The sequence below is a fragment of the Rhyacophila brunnea genome, unplaced genomic scaffold, assembly GCF_057557595.1.
Source record: "Rhyacophila brunnea isolate RB1 unplaced genomic scaffold, BYU_Rbru_1.0 scaffold_23, whole genome shotgun sequence".
Lineage (NCBI taxonomy): Eukaryota > Metazoa > Arthropoda > Insecta > Trichoptera > Rhyacophilidae > Rhyacophila > Rhyacophila brunnea.
Window position 1 is genome coordinate 6,472,242 of NW_028232893.1, and position 25,638 is coordinate 6,497,879.

At 35.9% G+C, this 25,638-nt stretch overlaps 1 protein-coding gene across 4 annotated transcripts in view; it reads right to left on the reverse strand.

Annotated features, from left to right (window-relative positions):
* Window positions 1–956: 956 nt before the first annotated feature.
* The window catches only part of LOC147069386 (uncharacterized), a 44,927-nt gene continuing 20,245 nt past the window's right edge, over window positions 957–25,638 (reverse strand). The window contains exons 9-23 of one of the 4 annotated variants that reach the window (XM_085950787.1): window positions 25,416–25,487; window positions 24,704–24,829; window positions 24,356–24,503; window positions 23,239–23,415; window positions 22,264–22,514; window positions 21,211–21,288; window positions 12,426–12,506; window positions 11,099–11,167; window positions 9,713–9,809; window positions 8,762–8,962; window positions 7,641–7,849; window positions 6,549–6,680; window positions 5,586–5,879; window positions 4,999–5,089; window positions 957–3,717 (exon numbers count right to left, since the gene is read on the reverse strand). In XM_085950787.1, the coding sequence (XP_085806913.1) occupies window positions 3,533–3,717; window positions 4,999–5,089; window positions 5,586–5,879; window positions 6,549–6,680; window positions 7,641–7,849; window positions 8,762–8,962; window positions 9,713–9,809; window positions 11,099–11,167; window positions 12,426–12,506; window positions 21,211–21,288; window positions 22,264–22,514; window positions 23,239–23,415; window positions 24,356–24,503; window positions 24,704–24,829; window positions 25,416–25,487 (2,211 nt within the window). In that variant the 3' untranslated portion in view covers window positions 957–3,532. The remainder of the gene's footprint in view (window positions 3,718–4,998; window positions 5,090–5,585; window positions 5,880–6,548; window positions 6,681–7,640; window positions 7,850–8,761; window positions 8,963–9,712; window positions 9,810–11,098; window positions 11,168–12,425; window positions 12,507–21,210; window positions 21,289–22,263; window positions 22,515–23,238; window positions 23,416–24,355; window positions 24,504–24,703; window positions 24,830–25,415; window positions 25,488–25,638) is intronic. The other 3 variants (XM_085950788.1, XM_085950790.1, XM_085950789.1) reach the window with 3 other exon arrangements.

A 25,638-nucleotide genomic window follows, 5' to 3' on the forward strand; every position in this document is an offset into this window, starting at 1 on the left:
TGATTGCTCTTACTTGAAACCTATTGCACTATTTTCTCTCGTTTAGCGTCCCTCTGACTATGTCATATTTTCTGTAAAAACTAACGAACATCACGCTTATGTGGTAAGTTTATAGGAATGATTTTTAGCCATTCGCTTAAAGCATCAGTGCCCAATACCAAAAAACAGCAGGTGAATATTATCAATTTGCAGCATTCGAACCCGCGAATATTTGGAGATAGATGTTTTCACCACTACTCAACTCGAATGGAGGTTGTGTGCTCGTAAGAAAATAGACTGGACATGTCATTCAGTAAGCGGACCACCGCTGAATAAATACAGTCATGCAATTGTTACATTAACAGAGTCGCTATTTTCTGAATTTCACAGAATAAGTAATTTATTGTTAATTAAAAATTATACAGCAGGATATAATTGAATAGAGGTATGAAGACTTTCGATTACTAGACTAGATGTTAAGAATCTGAGTGGCCACCAGAGGATAAAAGAGGCTCACGGTCACTTTGTGAAAACTAGTGAGTTGGAATACTTGGACCACATCATGCGGCATTTTGAGAGATACCGATAACGGATATGCCATGGGTAGACAAAGTGATTAAAGATAAGGCAGATTAGGAAAAATAAATTCAGAATCCTCGGTGAGTGACGGGGGCCTCAAATCTAATTAGTTTCATATTAATCCGATACAATAATGAGCAGAGAGAGAGATTGATAATGGTGATAATTACAATAATAATAATTAGAATGGATATAAATCATATCCACCAAACATTTTTTATTTATTTTTATGACTTACTTAAATCAAAGTATCTTTGTTACTTATACATACAATATAATATTATTATTTGTACATTTTATATATTAAAATGAAAGAGGTTACATTCCTCCGGCCATGTTGTAAGCGGCCCAGTTAAAAAACAAACAGTTGCAAATTTATTATTATATATTTTATTTTTCACTTGGCAATTTTTTTGTTTTATACATTTTTGCTTTATGAAAATGTCCACCGCTTGGTAGTGTAGTCAAACTATACCCAGCAGAAAGGGATTTCTATCAGATAGCCTAGTATTTACCAAACTTTAAACGTGGGCGTATCTCTTTTAAAAGATTATTTTTATAGACGTACCGCGATTCATTCGATTTCGTAGAGAAAATTCTTTAAAAAAATTTGCTGAGATGATATCATTAAATAAAATAAATTAAACTACCTACGCCACTGTTGTGTCAACTGAAGAAGATATGTTGACACACTACACCCTCTCTTTCTGGCGTGACTTGGGAATTACAAAAGTTCAGTTTAGGTTTTTGAAAATCAGTTGTCTTATGATCATTCTAACGATGGGTGTATACCCGAAACAGTTAACATAAACATCATAAAAAAAACTTAAAACTTTATTTTTAAAACTATTATAATGGAGTTCTACCAAATAGACCCCCAATTCAAAGAATCAGCTCGACAACTTCTGTTTCTATTTTTTTCGCATGTGCACGGTAACCTCAGTTTTATACGGTCACTCCTGACATGCTCCCAAGCCAAAGCCTAAAAAAATGTGCGGATACCTTTTGTTGTTTATTGTGCCCCGTGATACATCTGATTAATATTGTATAGAGAGGAAACTATCATAACACACTCATATTGCATATAATTCTGGATGTAATTTCGAACAAAAACATTCAATATGGGTACGCGTACACACTTTGGGAAACACTGGGCTAGCCTGCAGTCAGAAGCCTGAAGAACTGCAATAATATAACATGTCATTCACTGGTAGATAATAATATATAAGACCCTTTAATTTAAAAGCTGCACTGTTTCAAATAGATATACAAAATAAACCAAATCATTATTATGAAATTACGTCTATGGTTGAAAATCAATTAAATATTTACAGTTGATGCAGCCATAGACAAGGAGTTGTTTATTATGTAAATAAATCTTAATAATTGACATTGGGAATGTATTTTCTTGTTATTTTATAAAAACTCAAAACATTAATCAATATATTATGCACAATAGATTATTTTTTATACATTCGTTAACTGTATCCATGAGATGTTTACCAGTTTGTCAAAACAAAAACAAAAACAAAATATCTAACTCAAAAATGACTAAATTAATTGACGGGATATTTCATTTTTATGGCAACACATTATGTTTTCACTCGGAGCGCTTTTTAAGTGCCAATAAGTCTGTATCTGACATCACTCTGTCGCTTTCTTTCATACTGTTAATACAACTTAACGAGACAGATTTGAGGCAGTATATCATATTGGAGACAATTTGTACGCAGTCATGACGTTAAAAAAAGTAACAGTGGAAATTTTCATAAAGCACAGCATTCAATAGGAAGAGAGTAATCAATATCGGAAGTGCGTTATGTTACGTATCTCAAAATGTCACAACAATACAAACTATTTTTTTCATTTGTGTTTATCACGCTTTCAACGTTTTAAGTACATACGCATGCATTGGATTACTTTAAATCTATCTTCATATAGACCAGTCCAATACTTTATATCTTATATCGTAATTCGGGAGTATTTTTCATGTTTTAGATAAATAATAACAGACAGTAATTAAAAAAAAATTACATTTTCAGGTATGTTTGCTATCGTTGGTTTTTAAATGATTTGTGATATAATTGTGAATGAAACTGTATCGTGTAATAATATTTATCCAACATTAAAACATGGAGGATAGACGAAATAGCGGAACACCGGAACCGAACTTTGTCTGTTTCGACTTATAATTGGTTGAATTTGAAAATCGGCCAACTGCACGAATTCAACAGACCACTGTCCACAAGGTGCTGTAATGACCTGTGAAGCGGAAGCAGGAACACTAGCCGTAATTGCAAAAGAAGAATTGAAAACATCGTCAGTGTAAGTGCAATAAAGCGGAAAAGCCAAATGAATTAAAAATTTAGAAATCAAAAAAAAAGAATACATAATGACGATTCCTGGTATTTATGAGATTTTCGCGAATTACTGAAATCATCCGACATGTTACAGGTGCACGAGTCTTGCACCGAGAGGTAGGTATTTGTTGATAATCAAATTATGCAAAAGCATATTCGTGTGTTTTTGTCTTTCCAACACATTTTCATGAACGGTTCATTTGTGGTATGTGGTAGTACACTTACACTGACAATATTATAATAAGTAAAAAGCAATATTCGACTATCAGTAACTAAATATATCATCCGTCCACTTTCGCAATATCATAATAATTACACTACATTATAATGAACGACACCTGTAACGCTCCGAATTATACAACTAAAAAACATTCGGAACCAAAAAACCTACATCATTTATGAATATATTAAATCGCACTTTCTCGAGAGCTGTCACTGCAGCCATATCATTTCAATCACCATTCTAAACTATCATTCACTTCACATTCACTCACACGAAGAGTAAATTTGACAGTTATGATTATTGGCCATTTTGAGATACGTAACGCGCGCCGTTTAACATTTATCGAGCATCTTTAAACAATCGCCGATAATTCCGTGTCTGACAGTATTCATCAGTTGTGCACGATGGCCTCGTTGTGCTGCATCCGTTCGAGTTCCTCGAGGGAGACGACGTGTGCCATGTTGACAGAAGGCAGCTTGCCGGCCGTCGCCTGCGCCAGAAGTTCGGGGCTGAACCAACGGGCCAGCTGGTTCGACGTCGGGCTGAGAGCGGGGCCGGGGACGCGCCCACCACTCTCTGCATGCAAAAAAACATACATTAATCAGCATAGGGTGTGGAGATTTGACAAAAACAGTTCAGATTAAATTTTGTCAGTCATACTTATTTTGTTTTCATTGAACTGTTGTGTCACTCTAGTGTGTGGTGTTCGATGTGTAGGTTGAGGATGATGATAATGACAAAGTCTACGATGTAGCAGGGTGAGATTTATTAGCAGCATATCGGTACAATAGTATATTATACATGATAGTTACGAGCTAAGTACTCGGATTTGAGTGACATTGAGATAAATTGTTCTTCGTTATTTATACACTAAAAAAGTAATACATTAACATTAAATTCTGTTACATAATCATATTGAACTAAATATAGAATCAGCGTTTTAAATTTAGTAGCGAAATGAAATATTATTTGTTATTACAGTTGTACGAAAAAATATAATACATGAAAAGTGATTATTCAGCTAATACACCGTAATGGTATAATGTGCTGTGATATGATGTAATAATACACCGTCTCTAATTTCGCCAATCGACTTGCTGGTCTAGCTGAGTTGTTTACTGGAAATGGATTCGCTGGTAATATATTACTGCAAAGTAATTTGATATTTTTATAAACAATAGATATTCGATCGCTTATTATTCTGCAGCTACAGAACTAAGAATACAAACTGCAGATGGTGTTGGTTGGTTTTTAATGTGCACTCCTTACGTCAGATCTCTACAGCCTACCTCCACTCTTTGCCATGGATGCATGGAAAGATAGAGTGGCAGAAGAAGATTTTCTTGGTTACGCAATCCCTGTATGTAGTTGGTTCAATGCTCAAGGCATTGGTGATCTGATATGAGTGGGTCAGAATAAGAGGATGTACAACGATTTGGTTGTCAAGGTATGATAGAAGAACACACAGTTTTATTGCGTTTACCCAATTAGCTATAACGGTGGCTTTTACCCTAGGAGTTATAACAGGAAAATATTGATAAACAGATGATACTGTGTGACAACGGTTAAAGAAGCAGTTTTCACATTTTTTTGGTTTTCTTCCAAAAATGGTATATTTATTAAAGCTAAGAAAATATGTATATATATTCCATTTAAATAAGTTAGATAAATTAAAATAAATTCCCATTTTCACTAAGCTCTTGGGGCCCTCCCTGTTGTGACGGACACTTTATTGAGGAACTGTTGTTGGTCATTCGCCCAACCAATTGGGTTCTTGTACATTGAAAGAGAATGCATTTTTTGCCAGTAGAGGGATTGACAACCCACTATGACAGTATTTTAAATGACTTAACTTACCATTGAGATTCCTTTGCGACTGCATTAAAAGTTGGCGAATAGCGTTAGGCGTTCCGTTGCCCCCCATCGGTCCAATCCTATTGTTTCCCTGCTTAACAAAACATTTACAATTAAATTCTACTCATAAATGAAAATTATTACTCAAGAGTTTTAACCAGTGGCAGCTCTTCTAACACTTTTTGGTGGGACGCCATGACCACCACCACCGTCTCAGGTAGATAAATCACAAGAGAAACTGTGTTTATCTTATGCAGAGTTAGGACAAGCAATTAAATTGAGGCAGGTACCTAATTAGTATAGTCACTCATAGTTCACCCGGACAGTGAAAAAATGTGAGGTTCGAAGGTTCGACTCCCACTTGGCCCAACTTTATTTCTTGGATTTTTTAAATTCTGAGATATTTCAAAATTATGTAATTTCATATTAAAATTTTAGTTTTTCGTTTGGAATCATTATCAAGTGTAATATGTATAAAAATAGTCTCGTTCTTCATTAGTTGAAACTTTTCATATTCCGGTAGAACGATCGTTAATTAATGAAAATCCAAGAGATTTGAAACGTATCGGTGTAGAATATTATATATCAACCTGTTGTTGCATGGTTTGCGGAGCGTGCTGCTGATGCTGTTGGCGATGCATCTGCATGAGCATTGCATTGAGCTGATGGTGCGACTGGTGGCCCTGTTGGCCTTGTTGACCTTGGTGGCTTTGCTGGCTGGCCATCTTAGCGCGGACGGCAGCTGCCTCCTGCTGTTGTCTCTGCTGGGCTTGCTGCGCTTGCGCCTGCGCAACTTGCTGGTGATGCGTCATGTACTGTGCCGAAGGGAAGTCTACGGGAGTGGTCTGGTACGCCTGCACTGGCGGCATGCCACCCGCATTGCCCTGGACACAAATATCGCTTATTAATTCATGATCACCGTAAATGTCAATTAATTATTTAAATATAACACAATATGTAGTACTCATTTCATATAATTTCATGAATATTAAAGAATCACTTGTGCCAGGTAACGAATGTCGATTAGGTCGAACGAAGGTGCTACATTCAAGTAGCAAGAACCGACACTTGAAATGTACCTTGTACAAAACACTAATAAGACCGATTGCCATGTATGGCTTGAAAACCAGGTGGATGACCAAAAACATGGAGGGTGCTCGAGTCTTTTGAACAGTGTGCTGTGTGTTATCAATAATGAGCCTGCACATCGTAAAGTCAGTATCATATTAGGTCACTTTAGTTAGATGGACGGGCCACGTATATAGGTTGGACAAGACACCCACGACAAAGAAACTGACATTCAGTATTAAGCAGGACGGCAAACGAAGATCTGGTTGATCTCATATAAGATAGTTAAAAATCTTGGGCATGCTGAACAGAAAGGAAATGGCTTTGGACAGACCAGCATATAGGCAAATGCCGGAGGAAGCGAAGACCCATATACAGTTTTAGCAGAAGAAGAAGAAAGAATTCTTTGATTCAGCACCATATTATATTTAAGATTTTTTCTAGTAGGTATGTGTTTTTGAGAGGTTTCCAAATTGTGTACATACCTTAACAATGGGCCTGCCGTGTTTAGGAACATGTAGAGGTGGTGCGCCCCATCCGGCCACACTCGACTTAGCATTGGCCAATACCATTGACACTTGATCGGATTCCTTTTCCGCTGTCATCTTACGTAGAACCTAAGAGAAAAAAATACAATCGTTATTTAAATTTAAAATGTCATATGTCTAGGCTTTTCTAACTATGTAATGTATTATGTATGAACATAGCAAAAATAAAGTGCAAAGCATGTGCCAGTTTATTCATCATCATCCACTTTCAGTTTGCAGTGGGGTAGGAAGAGGTCGCAGGAAATGAGAATTTCTTACTGGTAAGCTGCATACTTTTGAATTGGACAGATAGTTGCAGAGTGACCCTTTCATTCTCAGACAGATAATTTCAATGACACAACATCATGCACACTTTTGCGGGGCATTTACAAATGTTACTCATAGACAATCAACATTTAGACATGGATAGAATGGGTTTGTGTCGATAATCAATACTCGATACAATTTTGCTTTCTCGCAAACAAAGAAATCCGAATGTGAAAACTTTAACTTGATGTGGGGCAGCTTGGTCAATTAAAATCCCCTCACGCTTCCCTAATCGTTCTCACCATGAAAGCATTTGACGTTTCTTATTTGTGCATGCTGTAAGTCGTTTCGATGTGTTTAATAATAATATATATATATAATAATAATGCAAAAAGTTTTAAAAAGTGACTGTAGGACAATTATGTCTTACTGCGAAGATGAAAAATGACAAAATGACATCACGGCGAAAGAGTCACATGGCAATGAAAGGTACAAATCATTTGACATTATGATGTTGTCATATAACTAAAAATATTTCAACTCATAGGAAAAAAAATTGCCATGTATTGTATTTGATATTTCGCAATTTATCAAAAGCAAGTGGGGAATAATATCTTCTAATCCTGGCAGTACTGTCATAATAGTTCGATAAACAGCATCAGTTGTACCCTGTGTATGATATACACAATTATTTTGACAACTGTTCACTTGAGTTTCTCTATTCTGTCTGCTAAAATTTCCTGCTGGAAAATTGCAACCTTCTGAGTTAAAAGAAAGACTGACCGAGGTGGGTGTGAAGGCAATGGCGGCCTGCTGATGCTTGGTGGGGCTGGGCGCTGCAGGGGTTGATATAGCGGGGGCGAGGGACTGCTCCTGCCTGCGGCGGAAGTTCTCTCTCTGCTCCTCCAGCTTCTTCTTGATAAGCGCCGACTGCATGATGTTCTGCGTGTGCACCTGTAACTCTCGCGGGGACGGGATGCGCTGCGGAATCGCTGCAAGAGACAATACTCTAATTAAGGCCTATATTCTTCTATCTTGTGGATCCACTGTCTGCAATCGTATGTCTGTCGACATGCCACTCGATGATTCCGTTGTCTTTTGTTTTGTTATAATAAAGAATATTATTAATAATAAATATAATTAAATTAGTACGTGTACATATTGCAGGAAATTTACATAAATTTAATACAATTCGATGGTAGTATTCCCCATCATAACTAATTGCTGGTGGTTCACAGCCAACCGTAGGTCCTGTGATATGCCTGATTAAGATCGGGTATGGTGCGGGGCGACTGTGGTTTGGTGTAGCCATTTTCGATGTCAGACTTTACAGTTGTGTTTATTATTTACATAATTCCCAGTGGTGATGATGTAGATAATTTTCATCGACATTTTGCACTGGCAAACGAAAAATGTTGTATTATATTATTTGGACTAAAACGATTATTGCTTGAAATAGTTTTTTCAATTAGATAATTTAAATATTTCATATTTGAATTATGACCAACTCAACTTACATCATAAGTGTAGGAATATAACTAAGTCGAAGTTGAGGAATGCCTGTACGTTATGCTACAATAAAATAATTACCTGGATGATGGACCGCCAGAGTGTTTGGGCTTGTTGCCATTATAGGTGAAACACAATAAGCTGCATGTAAACAATAAGAACGATTCATAAGATTTTTTAATAACTTGTGGCAAATGCCAAATGTTCACATCCAATCCATCACAAATCATCAATAAATACATATAACTAAGAGGAACAGAATCAGCTTGGAGAGGCCTTCATCCAACAGTGAATTAATTATGACGTGAAGTATTTTGCATAGCCTATAAATATTTTTGAGTATTAAAATTAACAAAATTAAAAAATAACAATAGAATAGGTGTTGATGAGGGTACCGTTGGGCGGCAGAGGGCTGACCCTCAGCTGCTGCTGTTGGGGCAAGTGAAGTCGATTGCGGGGGGAGGAGGTCTGTTGGTTCTGGTTTTGGTGGTACACCTTCAGGATTGAACCGATCACCTCCCGCTGCCTGGTGCGTAGACCTGGGTTGCCCATCTGCTGGATAAGGAGCTGAGGAGTTATCTCACCCTGCTTCAGACCTGCAAGATATCATTCAAACGCATTCATGATCAGATCTGTAAAACCATTTTCGGTTTCATATACACAACTGCAACACGGCAATGTGATTTAGTTGGCATTCAAAAACACATGAAATTTGATATACCAATGAACACCGAGTCGACGCATGAATGTTAGTTGAAAAAACAGCCGTTCGCACATGCAACAAAGTAAGAAGGTGCACATCAGAAATGTCATCGAGAGAATAATTAAAATACTGGCTGTCAAAATGCACTGACTTTGCAGCGATTAGGTGTACTAACTGTTTTCGTAGTTCAGGTATTGGTCGTATCAACCTGTCAAATCTCAGAGTGTGAAAATGTCAAAATGGTAAGCATACAGGAGATTGAGAAATATCCTTTCAAGAATTGAAACACCGTATGTTTATATAATTTTAATTGATAGATGCACCCAATATTTTTTCTTGGGCTCGACCACAAAATCACTATATCTTCATTTGATGACACATTTTTGTTCGGTGATATTCAGCCAGTTTGAATATTTGACATTGGTGATTTTTTTGATGTTTGAATCTATGGAGTAAATCACATTTGTTGGCATTTCTGAGTTCGGTTTATGTTGGTGTTGTGTCGAATGCCTGTCTTACATTTTTCAAATTTTCGGTTCTCATGAAAAAATCTACAAAGGTTCGATTCCGTCAAGAAAATTCTAGACGCCACGTAGTGTACTTAGGGGTAAACATGAGACTAATAAGAAGAGTGTATACTCACTACTCATAATAGCCTGCGCTTCGGGCCTCTGTAGAAGTTCACGCGACGGTTGCAGATTGTTCATGTACGTTTGTAAATCTGTTGGGATTGGCGACACCTGAAGAGATGAATTAAAAAAGGTATTAATATTTAAAACATTCGAATGGGTTTCTATAAACATACCGCATTAATATCAGAGGGACGCCGAGCGAGAGAGAGCAATACAATACGGCTTCATGGAAAACTATGTCTACGTTCATGCTTTTTTTAGTTCACTAGAGTAATGCGTCACAGGGCATGCGTTGCGTGCGAGTAGGCTTGCCCCAAACCATTTTCAAGAAGGGAGAATGTGAGGACGTGAAGAAAATGCCAGCGTACATAATTCAATAAATAATTCCGGGAAAAATGTATAATAGTAAATTATATTATACTATACTGTTACGCCAAATAAGCCAAAGATACTATAATTTTGAAGGACTCAAAATGAAAAACTTCCTGTGAACTATAATTTTTTTAGAAATATACTATAATTTTTACATCTTTGTATTATAATCAGTATATAAATAGATGGCAACACTGCTTCTCGTGAAAAATTGAAAACTATTTGACGTACAAGACATGTAGATAGTTGAAGGAGTGCGTCCAACACATTCAATCTAAAACATGCGCAAAACTACTGTGTTAAAAGAAAAATTACAAGTTGAAGGAAATCCGAAGATGAAAGCGAGTATAGACATAGCTTAAATACAGTTAACAATAGCAACCGTAATATTAATCGCACTAGCTCTGCCCAATTCCTGCGCACACGAGAAGAAATCGCATCTGCGCATATTTATGGTTAAATGGTTCCCCGATATTGGTTGTTTTTTTTTCCCGCGTAAACATATAAGCAAAAACATTGTAATGTAGTAATATCATAATAATGTGACCAGAGAGAAAATACGTCATACACAGCAAAGCCAGCACGCGCGTCTGTTGATGAATTTCTCCATGGATTGATCGAATGGAAACAGTGCCATAATTCCGAATGGCCTACACCGTATGTATGCTCGAGTAAAGGAACCTTTTCACGCTGTTAAATGTATACATAGTATGTAGATGGCCTTTACTTTGTTGTTATGTTATTAATATTGACAACAATTTTTTAATTGAGGTGTAAAATTCCTTCATATTACCTGTATAATCATAATATACACAACATGACATTTACACATAATCCAGGAAGTAGTTTTACGAGCATGTCTAACAAAATTAAAAAAATATCATGGTGACAAAAATTCAAGCCAAGCAAAATGTAACCCATTGGTGTTATGTTGCATTTCAGATATGAGGAATGAATCTGATGGTTTTGATTAAAATTTGATGAAATATAATTGAATTAAGCTACTGAGGGTAAAGTATGTGAACCTGAAAGTGGCGATTGGAATGATTAACGTTTCCTTGCATCATCTTGTTAGCCTGCTCTTGCTGCTGGGTCTATAAACAAACAAAAACATTGGTTGAATTAGGTTATTTCATTTGGTCGGATTCAGATATTTCATTTGGTCGGATTCAGATGTGTTAATTGGCCAGATTCCTATGGCGAAAGATGGAAGTAGGCTCGGAAGATCTGACATAAATAGTGCACACAAGATATTTAAGAATACAAATTGCAAATCGTGTCGGTTAGTTTTTATAATTCAATTTGTATTCTTAGTTCAATGGAAAAAAAATAAGAATGACTGACAAAATTTAGCGTGCACAATTTTTTTCAGAGCTCCACAGCCTACGTCAGCCCTTCACCACTGTCAGATTCGAGTATTTAATTGAGTGAAATACAGGCATTTCATTTCAGATTTGGTCAGATTGAGTATGCGTAAAGCTGCTGTATTTTGCCAAGCTGGTAAGAAACCTGCAAGCTTAAAAATGCCCTATAAACCTATTCCAAATCGAGCATATGGACCCCCCAACGTGCAGATATTTATGTGTTAAAAAAAGGTCAACCACCATTATTTCTTCCCCAAGCATGGACATCCACATCGTGGAGGAATCTAAGCAGACTTTATTAGAAGGATTGATTGTTAGCATTCGATAAATCCTCAAACAGCAGGCGGAGAGAGGGATAATGGAAGGAATACATATTGATTGATGTGATATTTTACCATAAATCGCAAATGCAATGTACCAATCTAGGCTTCACAGTGGAGTGGTGGGTAGTTTTTGATTCGGTGACTATTTCAACTGTCGTTCACATTGTAGAACTCTATTATAATGGTTTTGAGACAATCTTTGTTAATCCTACAATAATTTTCGAGTCATCGATCTCGGCAGATGTTTGGGGCTCCCATCATCAGAACGATTCAACGATAACCAAAGTTAAATATCCAAACTGAACGTTAATTTTTAGTATGAATATCGTGCCAGAGTGGAGGGGTGTCACCAGAAACAGATCAATTTCATCTTATGTATAGGGTTAAAAGGGGGAGCGACGAAGCGGTGGGTGGATGAAATTAGGGTTGCATAATTACGTATCTACATAAAATATGTAGGTATTAAAACAGCTTTAAGGGCAGACTATTGAACAGGTTGACGGCAACGTTAATTAAGACGATGCCACGTAGGTAGGTGCATGGGAATAGGATCTACAATATTTTCTATACTTTTTACTTTCAAACGGTCTAGCTCATTGATATTGGGGGGAATTGTCATTTTACCAAAATAGTTTATTCACAAAGGAGATTGACATGAATTATACCTGTAGTAATTTAAACAGAACGTCTTGCGGGACGTTCGCCTCCATGGCCGCCTGGTCAGCCTGTTGAGACTTATTCAGCATCTGGAAATCAAACGGGAAGTCCATGTGAACTTTTACTTTTAACTAGTCCAAAATGACAACAGCCGAACCCACGGTGGCCGCGCGGCATAAGCGTTGGACTATCACGCTGTGGGTCTCAGGTTCGAATCCTGGGTCTGGCAAGTACACATATTGTTTTTCAGTTTGTGTGTGAGTCAGGGTATGGACCTAATAGGTTGAGCAAGTGGCTGACACCCATTTCTCGTAAAAAACAAAATCTGTTAATACAAACCTCTACTCTGTGGAGGCCCATATGATCCTATTAGGATCGGACATGGTCAAAAAAAAAAAAAAATGACAATATGACGCTACTCAGAAGATGCGCTTTCGCATTAATGATTTTGAAAAGTGCAAACTAGACTGAGTTTAAAGTTTCAGACGCAAATATTATTGCTCTCACCGAGGAGAAGATATGGATGGAACGCTAGTTTCTCAGTTCACAGGTTCGAATTTCGCGACTGGGTTAAATTCACATGTGATTTTTTTCAATCAATTCATATTTATAACCCACGACTTGATTGCAATCAATCCTCGTAAAAAGTGTGATAATGTAACTCCACAATATGGCGGCCTTAACTTCTGAAATAAGAACGGAATGGTGATTTACCTTTATTTAATAATAAGAATAAATATCCGTTGATTTTTTTTAACGATGAAAATTTTAAATGGCGCGAAAGTCTAAGAATAGTGATCGATGCAGTGTCGCCTATTGCAGTACTACACAATCTTTTTTTTGACAGAGTACTCCTAAATAGAAAATACGCACACACTCCTGTGAATTTATGTTGTATATTCGCAGAACTATTTGTATCAATACAACTGTGAACGGTTTTTGTTGTACGTATGGTGCCACTGTGCAATGATCCCTTTGTACCTACCAAGGTATCCTTTGTATTTGGCTTTTTATATGAATTTGTACGAGGTGAAAAAAAATGTAAAAGGAAAGAGATTTATTTGATTATCAAAATAACAAAAACATATTATGTATATACAGTAGAACCTCGATTATTCGGACTAATTGGGGATGAAGATAGTCCGGTCATGAAAAATCTAGATAATTAAAAACATAATAAAACATCAATTTATTTTACATCCAGAATATCCTTCACAAGAGCAATTAAAAATAAAAATCTTTAATTGTACCCTTTTCGTAGAATTGTACGAAACTCCAGTTAAGCCTTTCCCAGCGACCGTATTCCAGTAGGATACAGCTAGTACGTAACACATGGGCAACCGTATAGCAGTCAGGTACGCAAACCTTGACCTGTGGATAACGCAAGAAATATTTTTCATGCGGCATTGAGAATTTTATTAAAAAATAGCCTGATCCATCCGCCTACTTCCACCTATATAACTTTGTCAAAAATATGTTGTTTTAATTTCATAAACATCGATCTTTCGAACCCTCTCGATCTATTGAGATTCGCCGGTACGATTGCATCAGTTCAAATCTACGCGGTATTTTACAGCACCTGCGCACTAGGTATACAAAATATTTTCATTCGAGTTGAGTGTGCGCGGAGTGATTTATCGTGTCAAGTTGAATATTCACCGCGATCTTTACAACACCATGTTTGCGGGAATAAAATACAACCAAAAAACCGAACCTGTGTCGTCGAAATATTTATAAATATGTACTTGAACTTGTGTTCTGGATTATGTCATTTATTTTTATTACTCATGGTCATGTCGCCATGTGTCACCCCAATTGTTTGAAAGTCATAAATCAAGCTCATTATTGAAAGTCGTAAATATGTCGTAAAGATACGTCCACACGGAATGAAAAAATATAATATATTATTATATTTTAGTTAGGACGATTGCGAGTTTTACCAATAAATTACGAACTACTATGAAGGAATATATAAAACGTATAAATAAACGTAAGTATAAAAAAAAACACACGGGTATACAACATAATATAAAATGTAAATCATGGAATATTGACTTTTCAACTATATTACATATTATCTTTGTATGCAATTTAATGTTTATAAAATTTTAAAACCTCACGCAAAAAATATTTTTATAGCACTTTTACAAGCACGCAGCAGATTTTACAAAATAAATATTGTTTTTTTTATAAAACATAAAACGACAATCACTAACATAACACAATGCTCAATAAAACTGAAAAGTTTAATCTAGTAAAAATCCAAAGTACACTCAAAAAAGAACATAAGAAATTATTACAATATTTCAACCACTGTGGACTCAACTTTACGCGACCCATAAAACAAAACTTGTAATAATATGCGACACAATAAAAGCTATTATTTTCAATATTTTTAACGGCATTTCTAGCATGACTAAAATAAAATTAGTGTCAGTGATTTATTTCTTTTCATAGGCGCACAATCACAATGACGCGTTTTTACGTCACAAACATGACTGCGTAATTTTTCGGTACAAGGGACTATGGACGATTTTATTCAAGTATTCACAGCTAAATTCAACAATCGATTCTATTTTTTAGTGTGGCACTTCGAACCTTATGTATCTAGGCATGATAACAGTAATACCAGCTATTTTTAATTGCCGTATTTATCATAATACAGCGAAGCATAGCATTTAGAAAAATGGTACCGCAGAGAGGGCCCCTTTCATATTGAAACTGACGCGGCGGCCGGGTTAAACGAAAATGTGGATAATCGAGGTTTCACTGTAGTGAGAAAGATTGACAAATATACTAATTTGACATTATTTTTGTTTGATCAGTCACTATCGTAATCGGACAATTGACAGTGTAGAGTTTTATGGTACGTTTACATTTGACACTAATATCGTCATATTTATGTATGACACCATATTCACTTAAGTGTAAACAGTAAGTATATTTGTATCTGCCACTTATTTTGCGTGTGTCGACTCTCACCTACCACTTATTCAATCTACTTATATACGCAAATGTAAACACCGCGTATTCGACAAGTTCGAACTTGGAGCGATATATCACCGAAGTTGGACCACCGTCTACTTTTATGTCAAGTACCTGACACAATATTCGTAGTTTGACAGGTACCTAGTGAATTGCATATGTATATTTCTAAAACAACGGACAATCAATAATCATAGGTACACCATGAATGTATGCCCAACGTTTACGTTAATAAATGTACTGTAGCGATCTGTCAAAAATCATAGACAATGAGAAATAAATCGGATGTGCCGTGTTCTATGGATTTTGTTCGAAAATAAAATATCGCTTGTTCTCGGCACATACGATTAATTCTGATGCACTCTGTGAAGAAAAAATGCGCTTCAAATGGTATTACCTAATTCATTTTGGCCCACACCTGCACTCGTATTAGGTACGATAATATTATATTGAATATGCAATGACGATCAAGTGCTAGATATCGCAATGTTACTGTTAATCGTTCTTCTACGCATTTCTGAATTGTGTGTCTTGTTTTTTGGCAAAAGGTCCAATCTTGCAAACTAAAGTTCACAAATTGAGTTGGATCTTCGATTTTAAACTCTGACATTAACCCTTTCAAAGCGTCAAGAATACCGCTTTAATACAATAGAGCGCGTCATGATTTCAAGTTGTGATAAATCACAATAAATGTCAGTCAAACATGTACAAATACAGTCATCAAAAATATTTTAAGTGTTCAACGGTGATTATGAATAGTCGCAATATTTTTAACGATCTTAAAAATAAACATTTGTGACCTGATTATGATAAAGAATGACGAACAAGCCGCGTTATACAAAAAGCGTGTGACTTACGTTTCAGTCGCCATTTTGTTGACGTGTCGGCTCCGGACAAGTGCGTCGATGACAGAATTATGTTCAAAACTTCAGAGTTAATGCAACCGTAATCCCAGACCACTTAATAAATTATGAGAAATCCTTTTTTACACCCCACTTGATAATATTAATGGTTTATTTTGATAACATGACAATACACTATTCACTAAACAGAACACATAATCCACATAGTTTCAAATGTTATTAATTTATAAATTTCAACATCGTCTGATATGTAGGTAGGTCATTTTAGTATTTTTGAAACACTTAAATATTTTAATAGTTCACCTTTTCATGGTATTCTCTAAAGCACGGATACACGCATAATGGCACGTTACACTCGGAACACATGTATCTGGAATATTTTTTGGTTTTCGGCTTTTTTTTTGTATTCGCACAAAGATGACAAACTCTGCAAGGATTTATCCGTTTATTTGCGGGAGGAATTATGTCCGGCATATGCTTTGCCATCGCTCTAGCTGATAAGCGCAGTGGATGGTCGACGGGTTGCTGTGCGCGGGATGTGGCTGGAACTTGATATTTTTCAAATATTTGCCTGATTACTTTTAACTGAAAATTAGCTAGACCTGTTTTTTTGCCTGTGATAGTACTAAACAGAATATATGAATTTAATAAAAACAGATCTATGATATGGAAAGCCACCTTTTTGTACCATTTTATTGATTTTCGCATACAACTTAGTGTACTTAACATCATATCAGCTTTATCTACAGATCCCATACATTTATTATATTGGATAACACATGTAGGTTTCAGTATAGGCTCTCCGGTCTGCCTATTGAATTTTCCTGTGGGTGTAAATGAATCATTGTGCAATGTAGTCAACATATGGACTTCGCGCCGGTCGTGCCACTTTATAGCCAATAGCGAGCTACTATTTTTTGACTCCACTTCTCCTTTCTTGAGCTTCCTAAATGTTGGCATATTTCTTCGATTTTTTCGGACTGTTCCGCAAGCATTTGTTTTTTTTTCGTGAAGATGTTTAAATAAGTCTGGGCTTGAATACCAGTTGTCAGTCCACATAGTATGACCTTTACCGAAATATTCGTTCATTAATGTCGTTACCACAGCTCCCGAAATGCCAAGTCCCTGCTCATCGACAATATCTGTTCCTTCCCCGCAATATATTATGAAATCTAATATATAACCAGTCATCACATCGCAAAGAACGAACATTTTTATGCCGAAACGGTGGCGTTTTGAAGGAATGTACTGTTTAAACAGCAATCTACCTTTGAAAACAATTATGCTTTCGTCGATACATAAGTTCTCGTGCGGCATCATTGTTTTTTTGAATATTTCTCGGCAATGGTCGATCAGAATTTTAATTTTATGTAATTTATCTCCAGGAATTTGAGTATTGGGATCCGAAAAGTGCAACATCCTCAAAAGCAAAGTATATCTGTCTCTTGGCATTACTTTCCCGAACATTTGGCTGGATAAGAGTGGATCGGTTGACCAATGTTCCTCTATTGTGATGTGACGATTTCTAGTCATCAACATACTTACAGCAAAAAAAATGTACATTTCTGGGACGTCTGTGTTGACCCACTTATGCATTCGTGATTTCGGCGATGGTTCTTGTCTTCTAATGTCTTCTGTATAATAGTTATTTGTTTCGATTACGATTCTGTCCATTATATTTGAATTCAAAAAATGCTCAAAAAATTCTATTTCTTTAGAGCTATCTGATAAATTTGTGTGCGGGCTGACTCCAGAAAAGAAATCATCAAATTCGTGAACAACTGGTATGAAAGGTCCAGTAGTCCACGAAGACAGATCGTCAACATTACGATTTACATTTAAATTAGAGGCGGCGGCAGCAGCACTTTCTGATGGGGCACTGGAAGTATCTGAATCATCGTAGTACTCATTTTCACTCAATTCATAATCTGAATCAGGATCATGAATTGCTTCTCCCATTTCATCGCTCAAATTACCAGGGATATCCATTTTAAAATAATGACAAAATATCGACCACACACAATATGCTATCACAAAATGTTTTTAATTTTTCCGATACAGAAATTTTCAATTGTGTGAAAATGTTTATTTACTTAACATATCTTTTCTTTATAAATGACTGATAACTAAGGTAAATAAACAACTTTTGTCCGTTTTACCTATTAGTATAATCAGAAAATAGTATTTAAAAATGTTAATCAACAATAAACAAAGAGAAATATTGAATCGCGGACTCTTATATTTAAATTACACCTTGTTCAAATTATTTTCCGAAACTATTAACTCGCGGATAATATACTAGCAGGTAGACGAATGAATGCAATCTCAAAAAGCATTCCTTTTGTAAAATGTTTTGTAAATTCACTTTGATCAATGTAACTTTCTCATATTCTATATAACAGTTTATGCACCAAATAGTTTTTCAATCACTAAAAAACAATATAACATATTATATCGCGAATTCGTATCGCTACAAACGCTTCAGTCAAATATCTTCGGCGCACATGCACTAAGAAGCGATAAGACACTAATATACCCGGCAAGTTTGAATTGGCCCGATGACTGATATTTTTTTATCCAAGACACGCTCCCGAAAAATATTTATTTAAATTAGATAGAACAAAAGTTTAGGCTATTCATTGACAGATGTCAAGAGAAGGATGATTTCTGAATAAATTAAATCAATATTAGATTTTTTCGCGCCTGGCCGAAAGCAGTACTAGGCAAACGAAAATCGAAATGACTTTAGTCAGCTGACGCGCGGATGACTTGCGCGTATAGGCTGACTAAAGTCAGTTGCCGCGTTAGAAAGGTTAAACGGAAGGCACCTAGTTCTTCTCGTCGCTGAATTCATTCCCGCACCCATCTAGACCATTTTTTCCTCCTTTTTGTTGCCATAAGACTTAAAATAATAACACTCGCTGCTTTCTTTTTTAACATTCCCATATTGACAACTGACATAACGTTTTTGAGAAGTATACAAAATAAGTGTCCGAATAAATTACAATATCATATGTAAACACCGCATATATTTATTCCAATGTTGCCATTGAATAAAGTGTCGAGACTTTATTTCAACGAGAAGTATACCAGAATTTTATGTCAGATCCATGCAGGTGTAAACAGTAAGTGAAATTTTATGTCAGACACATAAAATAAGTATAACGGTATAAGTGTCAGATGTAAACGTACCATTACAAGCTTATTCAAGCTGAATACAGGGGGCCGCTAGCCGTTACTACAACAACGGAAATAAACAGTCGATAGGCGTAAGAAAGAAAAGTATCGATATTCACACAGATTTACTACTGACAGTACGTATTGTCGCGACCATCAAAATGATACTTATCGTCGTCCGATTTGCAACACTGGATGCATAGATCAAAAAAGTTTATCGGCTTTGGAACGTTCACGAGACAGTAGAAATCACGCAACACGAAACATAGCATAACGCAAACAACAAACACGTCTCGCTTACACTGTAAAAATGAGATTGGCGAGACAATCAGCTTTTTTGTGTGTAAACAGTTATTGTTGCTATTAGATAAACTTGCACACTATTGCTTTCAGTAAATCTATGCAAGGGTCTATTATCATAACAGAATTATAACATCAGCATGTATCATGTTGGAATAGTCCGTACAATAAATCATTATCTTCTTGTTTCAGGTCAAACTTGCTACTTCCCATTTTCTTCTTTTATTGGTCCTAGAGAACAGAAAGTCAGCTCGATAATGGTTGACCGCTGATAGGAAATCGTACAAGATAGTTTCTCTAAGAGAAAAATTTCCAATCCAAATACAGTGGGAACCCCCATTTTATATAGCCGGAATTTTATGTTTTCTCACTATTTTACACGTTTCATTTTAGTACATTTAATTCACGGTTTAACATTTTTATTTCTCGTAATTTACATTTGAAATCATGGTCTCCACTCCTTGAGCGGGCCCCCAGGCCACGATGTTTGCCGCCTAACTATTGCTGACCTTGCCATCTGCCTATCGCTAAGGTTAAGGGCAGTGTGATGCTCTGAATTGAATGATGAATTTCGAAGGCGTGTGCGTATTTCTATTTATAGACATGTCTGCAGTGCCCAAGACCAAATATACACGACATGATTGAATAAGTTTTTTTTTTGTGTCAAATAATGTCTTCAAGCAAAGAAAAACATTGGTTTAAGAGAAAATGAACATATTCGAAAAGGTGAAAGGACACGTTGAAATACATGCTCTAAACCAGTGGTGCACAAACACGTATGTGGCCCGAAATGGCATTTGTTGCGGCCCAAAATAACAAGTACTTCATCACCAAATTTTTCATTGAATATGAAAAATATTATGCAGTAGCAATGGTATATAATCTGAATCGTCACCGATAGAAAACTTAATGCTATTTTTTATTATTTAATTAATATGATTATATTTTCAAGATTTGCGACCGATATTCGCATGTCTTAACAGAAAAAATACAGTTCGATTATGAAACATTTGTTTATATGTATGTATAGTGCGTGTATAAAGTTCTTTATGTACTTTTATTGTTTTCTAACAAATCAATCGTGTCTGAACTAATTCTCTTCGTGCAAATATACATGTAATGCGGAGTGGAGTGATTGAAGTTGCTGATAAAATTATGTAACTATTAAATTAAAAATAAAACATAAAATGTATATCTCATCTAGTTATAATATATCATTATTTTTCAACACTTTTACCCTTTGCGGCCCGTGAAAAATTAGAAAATGGATAAATCGCCCCTTCTTTCAAAAAGCTTGTGCACCACTGCTCTAAACCAATTTATAAATTAATTTTTTTTTACAATATCCTTTTATTTAGGTTAGGTTATGTTTTTTTTGTAAGTCTGTTCAATAACGTAAAATCGGGGTTTCACTGTAGCAGTGCAAACTTTGATATGTCAAAAGCACAGTAATATTTGTCATATTTACTTGTAAGATGCTCATCGGTTGGGATTTGGAGGACACTGGTCCATTGCTGGCAGGCACGGCATGACCAACTTGCTCCATCTGTCAAAATTAAAATCACTATATTGACTGACATGGTCCCATTACAAAAATTAATTTACAAAAACTTTCAATCGTATGTTGACAGGTTCTTTCGGGCTATGGATTCATGACCATAGCGTTCAGTTGAAAACTGACCTAAGCCTGGTAGCACACACAAAATCGTCTTGACAGCAATACGGCTACAAATCAAAAACGCCAGCAATGTTGCAACTCTCCTCTGTGCACACAGTCGGAACAGTGATGTTCACGATGTAAACTATGCTCAGTACTTACACGTCATATGAGGGGATACCAGTGTAGTTCTAAATAAAATAGTGCCCGGTTGTCGTTTTTAAACTTCCTAATTCTCACATCCCAACCCCCTTTTTTAAAATGTTTTAATATTTCAATGGATATGGAACATTTTATAACAGGAGTGATAATGATTATCGATAGATAAAAACAATGGAAGCAACGGGATGCTAGAGATCAATACATTTTCTTACACCAGATAAAATAACAGGGACATAATTATTTTTAACTGTGACTCTAAACTATTGATGAAAACTGCCTGGAGAAAGAAGTGTTGGAATGTCGTCGCAGTATACTCCAGACCCAGTACACAACTGGATGAGACCACAACGAGAACAAATAAACCATTTTGGGTGAATTCACTATAACGCCATGTAAAATTATGTGGATGTTTCTTTGAACTAGTGCGTTTCACAGTATAAAATGAAAGCACGTTTCCAAATTACGTTCGTATAAAATGCTTAACATGTGAAAAGGCTTCTGGTTCAGTGAGTTGACAAATCTACTTGGTTTTCATAATATGACACGGTTGGGGTTCTGTTATTTTATAAAAAATGCAAAAGCGTTCCGTGTAAGATCGAAAAATTGCTAAATCAATGAAAAAAAGTATGGATACTTTGAAGTTTTGACGGCCCTAGATCCGTGACTAAATTTAGTTAGGAAACTAAGAATGAATTAGTATACCATCCGTTTGAAGGCGTTGACCTCCTCGACCTGGGGCTGATGATGGATCTGTTGCGGCGCTCGCTGGATTTGCTGCAGCTGTTGCAACTGCTGGAACTGTTGCATCTGTTGCTGCTGTTGTTGCTGCTGCAAATGTTGCTGTTGCTGCTGTTGCAATTGCTGCTGCTGCTGTTGGTGTATGTTGTGGTTGGTATTCCGCATGCGCGCCTCTAGCTCCTCTACGCTGTGGATCTTGCCGGGCATTTGGGAATCTGAAACGGATTTATGCACTCAATATTGGTGACACGGACAAACTTTCATAACAAAGCAAGCAGTATAAACAGTTAGACATCGCAATCCTGTCTTTTCTAAAAGACCTTTTATAAAAGGCAATAGCACGACATTACATTTTATCAAATATTAGTCTGCGGTAAAAAGTGTTTTACAGTGTGGTCAAATGAAAATATCAAAATTCAGTAGATTGAAAAAAATGCATAGAAATGAGCTATTTTACTTGATGAAAAATGGATTGGTGGTCTTTAAAGCGTGCTATTGTTATAATCTCACAAGTATTTCCCCTTTTTTTATCTTGAAACATTTTTTTACACGATTATTGTTTTTCCCATGTACCGGCCACAGGTGTCTGTTGCGGCGCCGATATAATAAGTAAAGGGCAACCGTTTAATTGGGCCGAAATGCCCTGGCCCTGATGTGTCCCAATTAAGTGGAATCAGCTCGCGAGTGCAGAACTATAAGGTTTCTAAGTGTTTATTTTTGGAGAAACAAAAGTAACAATGATGCAGCTTAGAATACTGCTTCATTGATAGGTTTGTTTTGTCAAAAATAAACACTTAGAACATTGCAATTTTACTCTCACGGAGAAGATAGACTGTAAAAGATTTTATATTCATCATAAAAGATATTTGTCAAAGATCTTTTATAGTCATCAGTATAAAAATTCATTGCGCAATATTATTATTATCAATGTTGTATTACCACTAGGGGGTTTGGTATGTTGGAATTGTTGTTGTTGAGGCTGGCTGTACTGTTGTTGTCCTCTTCTTAGCATTTCCAGAAGTATATTAGACTCAGGCGTAGTGCTCGCAGCGGGGGAGATGGGGGCAAACAGGTGCTGGGAATCATTAGTCGGGATGGAGATGGACGTCTCCAGCTCTGAAATATTGACGAAACAAAAATCTATGTCAGTTTTATCCAGGACACAAGTCCACAAACCACAGCCCACCGACTGAATGTAGTCATCCGTTAATTACAACATTCAATATTGCAATAAATATTATTGATGTAATTTACACAGGGGTACCCTGATTTAATATGCCCGGAATTCACATTTTCCAGCTATATGCGTGTAGTTTCTGCAAACTTCTTAACAAATGGGTCTACACAAAGCGGTGGTTGTATTAACAAATCTTTTTGTTTTTTACAAGAAATGAATGTTAGCCACTTGCTTTATACTCTGGGTCCAAACATACACTGACAAACAATATGTGAATCTGCCAGACCCGGGATTCGAACCAGGGAAGAACATTATAGGCTTGACGCGTAACCGCACAGTCGGTCACATTTTAGTACATTTAATTCCCGGTTTTACATTCTGATTTCCCGCAATTGATGTCTGAAATATTAAAAATTGAATTTCAACTACGTATTAAAAATAAAAATCCAATTTACAACACATTCACTTAAATGCATGGCAATCATTGAAATTAATTGCATACATTCATATGCATTACGTCTACAGACACGCCTGCAGTTGCCAGGGTTATACAACCAGATTGGTAGGCGATCTTTTATTTTAGTCAATAAACAAAAGGGCGGTAATTGTTTGATGTATAAACAAGTCGTCAAGTTCCAATTCCAATCTACACAATTACAAAATATTCACATTGTTCTGGCTGACGAATCTATATTGAATCTTTAAATACTAATGAGGCTCCCTCTCATCATAGTCTTAACTCTTTGATCCAAAGAATGTAGTGTTAATATTGTATAATATTGGAATCAAAACTTTTTTTTCATAGCAATTACAAAAAGAATTAATTCTTCCAATTTATATATTGAATTTCAATTACACACATAATTCTGTATTTCTTACCGTTCATGATACTCGCAAGTTGATCTCCGATTGCCTTGTCCTGAGCGGAGTCACCGCCGGTCATGTTGCTGGTCGGTGTGGGGCTCTCCCGCCTGAACCATCGGCTAAAACGGCTACTGCCCCCCACTCCTTCGTCTGAAACACCATTCTAAAAAAAAATTGGTCATTTGAATGTTTTCGGGAAACTTAATTAGCAAAAGAAATATTCAATTAAAATCCATTTTAAACAATGGTTAAACATTTGATGATATGGATTTAAAAAATACCTCTGAACATATTTTGGTAAAAGTCACATCTTAATCGCTGTTTTAAAAAGTATATATTCTATAGAATATGTAATATACCAACCGATAATAAGTCAGGTATTGAGTCGGGCTTGAGGAATTCTTCTAGGTTGAAATCAAGAGGTGCGTCACTGTTAATTCCGCCATTCTCCGCATTCTTGTTTGAGTTCTCACTATTTCTTAGGTTATTCTGAAAATAATAAAGCATGATTCGATATGCAATTCTTCAAAGCTGTCAAATAACTTGGTCATCACCGTAACGTCTGGTGTTAAAATGCTAAAATTAAAATATTGATTCTTATTATAAAATAGTATTAAGACAATGGAACGTGACTTTACATGATAGTTGTGTGCCTTGAAATTAGTATTTCCAATTTCCGACAGATTGCCAATGAAAAATAATCTGCCATTATAAAGAAAAAATGGTCATTGAGATAATAAAATACATAATATATCATGGAAAACGCAAACGGAAAAGCAAAATGATTTAACACAATTACAAAATCCAATGGAAAGTTTGCCGATTCGATTTTATTTGTTAGTAAAGGTTATAAGTATGTATAATGCATGTAAAATATCATTATATTCTCAATTTCAAACAATGACGTTTAGAATTATAATTGGTATTAATTAAAAATGTTGACAAAAACCTTCTTTCTATAAAAATGGAGCCTAACCCTACCCGTAAGTAATTGAAGCAAAAAATGGACCTCTAGTCTACTGATACAAACGACAACAATTCCTTAATTAGCAAGTTTATATTGATTTTACTATACCTTAGCGTCGGTTGACAGGGGTGAACTGGAACGTTTATCATCATGTTCCTCTTCAAATTTATCTTTTATTTTCTGAAAACAATGAAAATATTTGAATAAAATTTACCATATTATCAATGAACTAAAGACATGGCTTCACAGTAAATTGACGCAATTTGTGGTGCTTCTAGCTTGATTGTAATTGGATAGATTTGGAATCCATCCATGACCTGAGTGGTGGCAC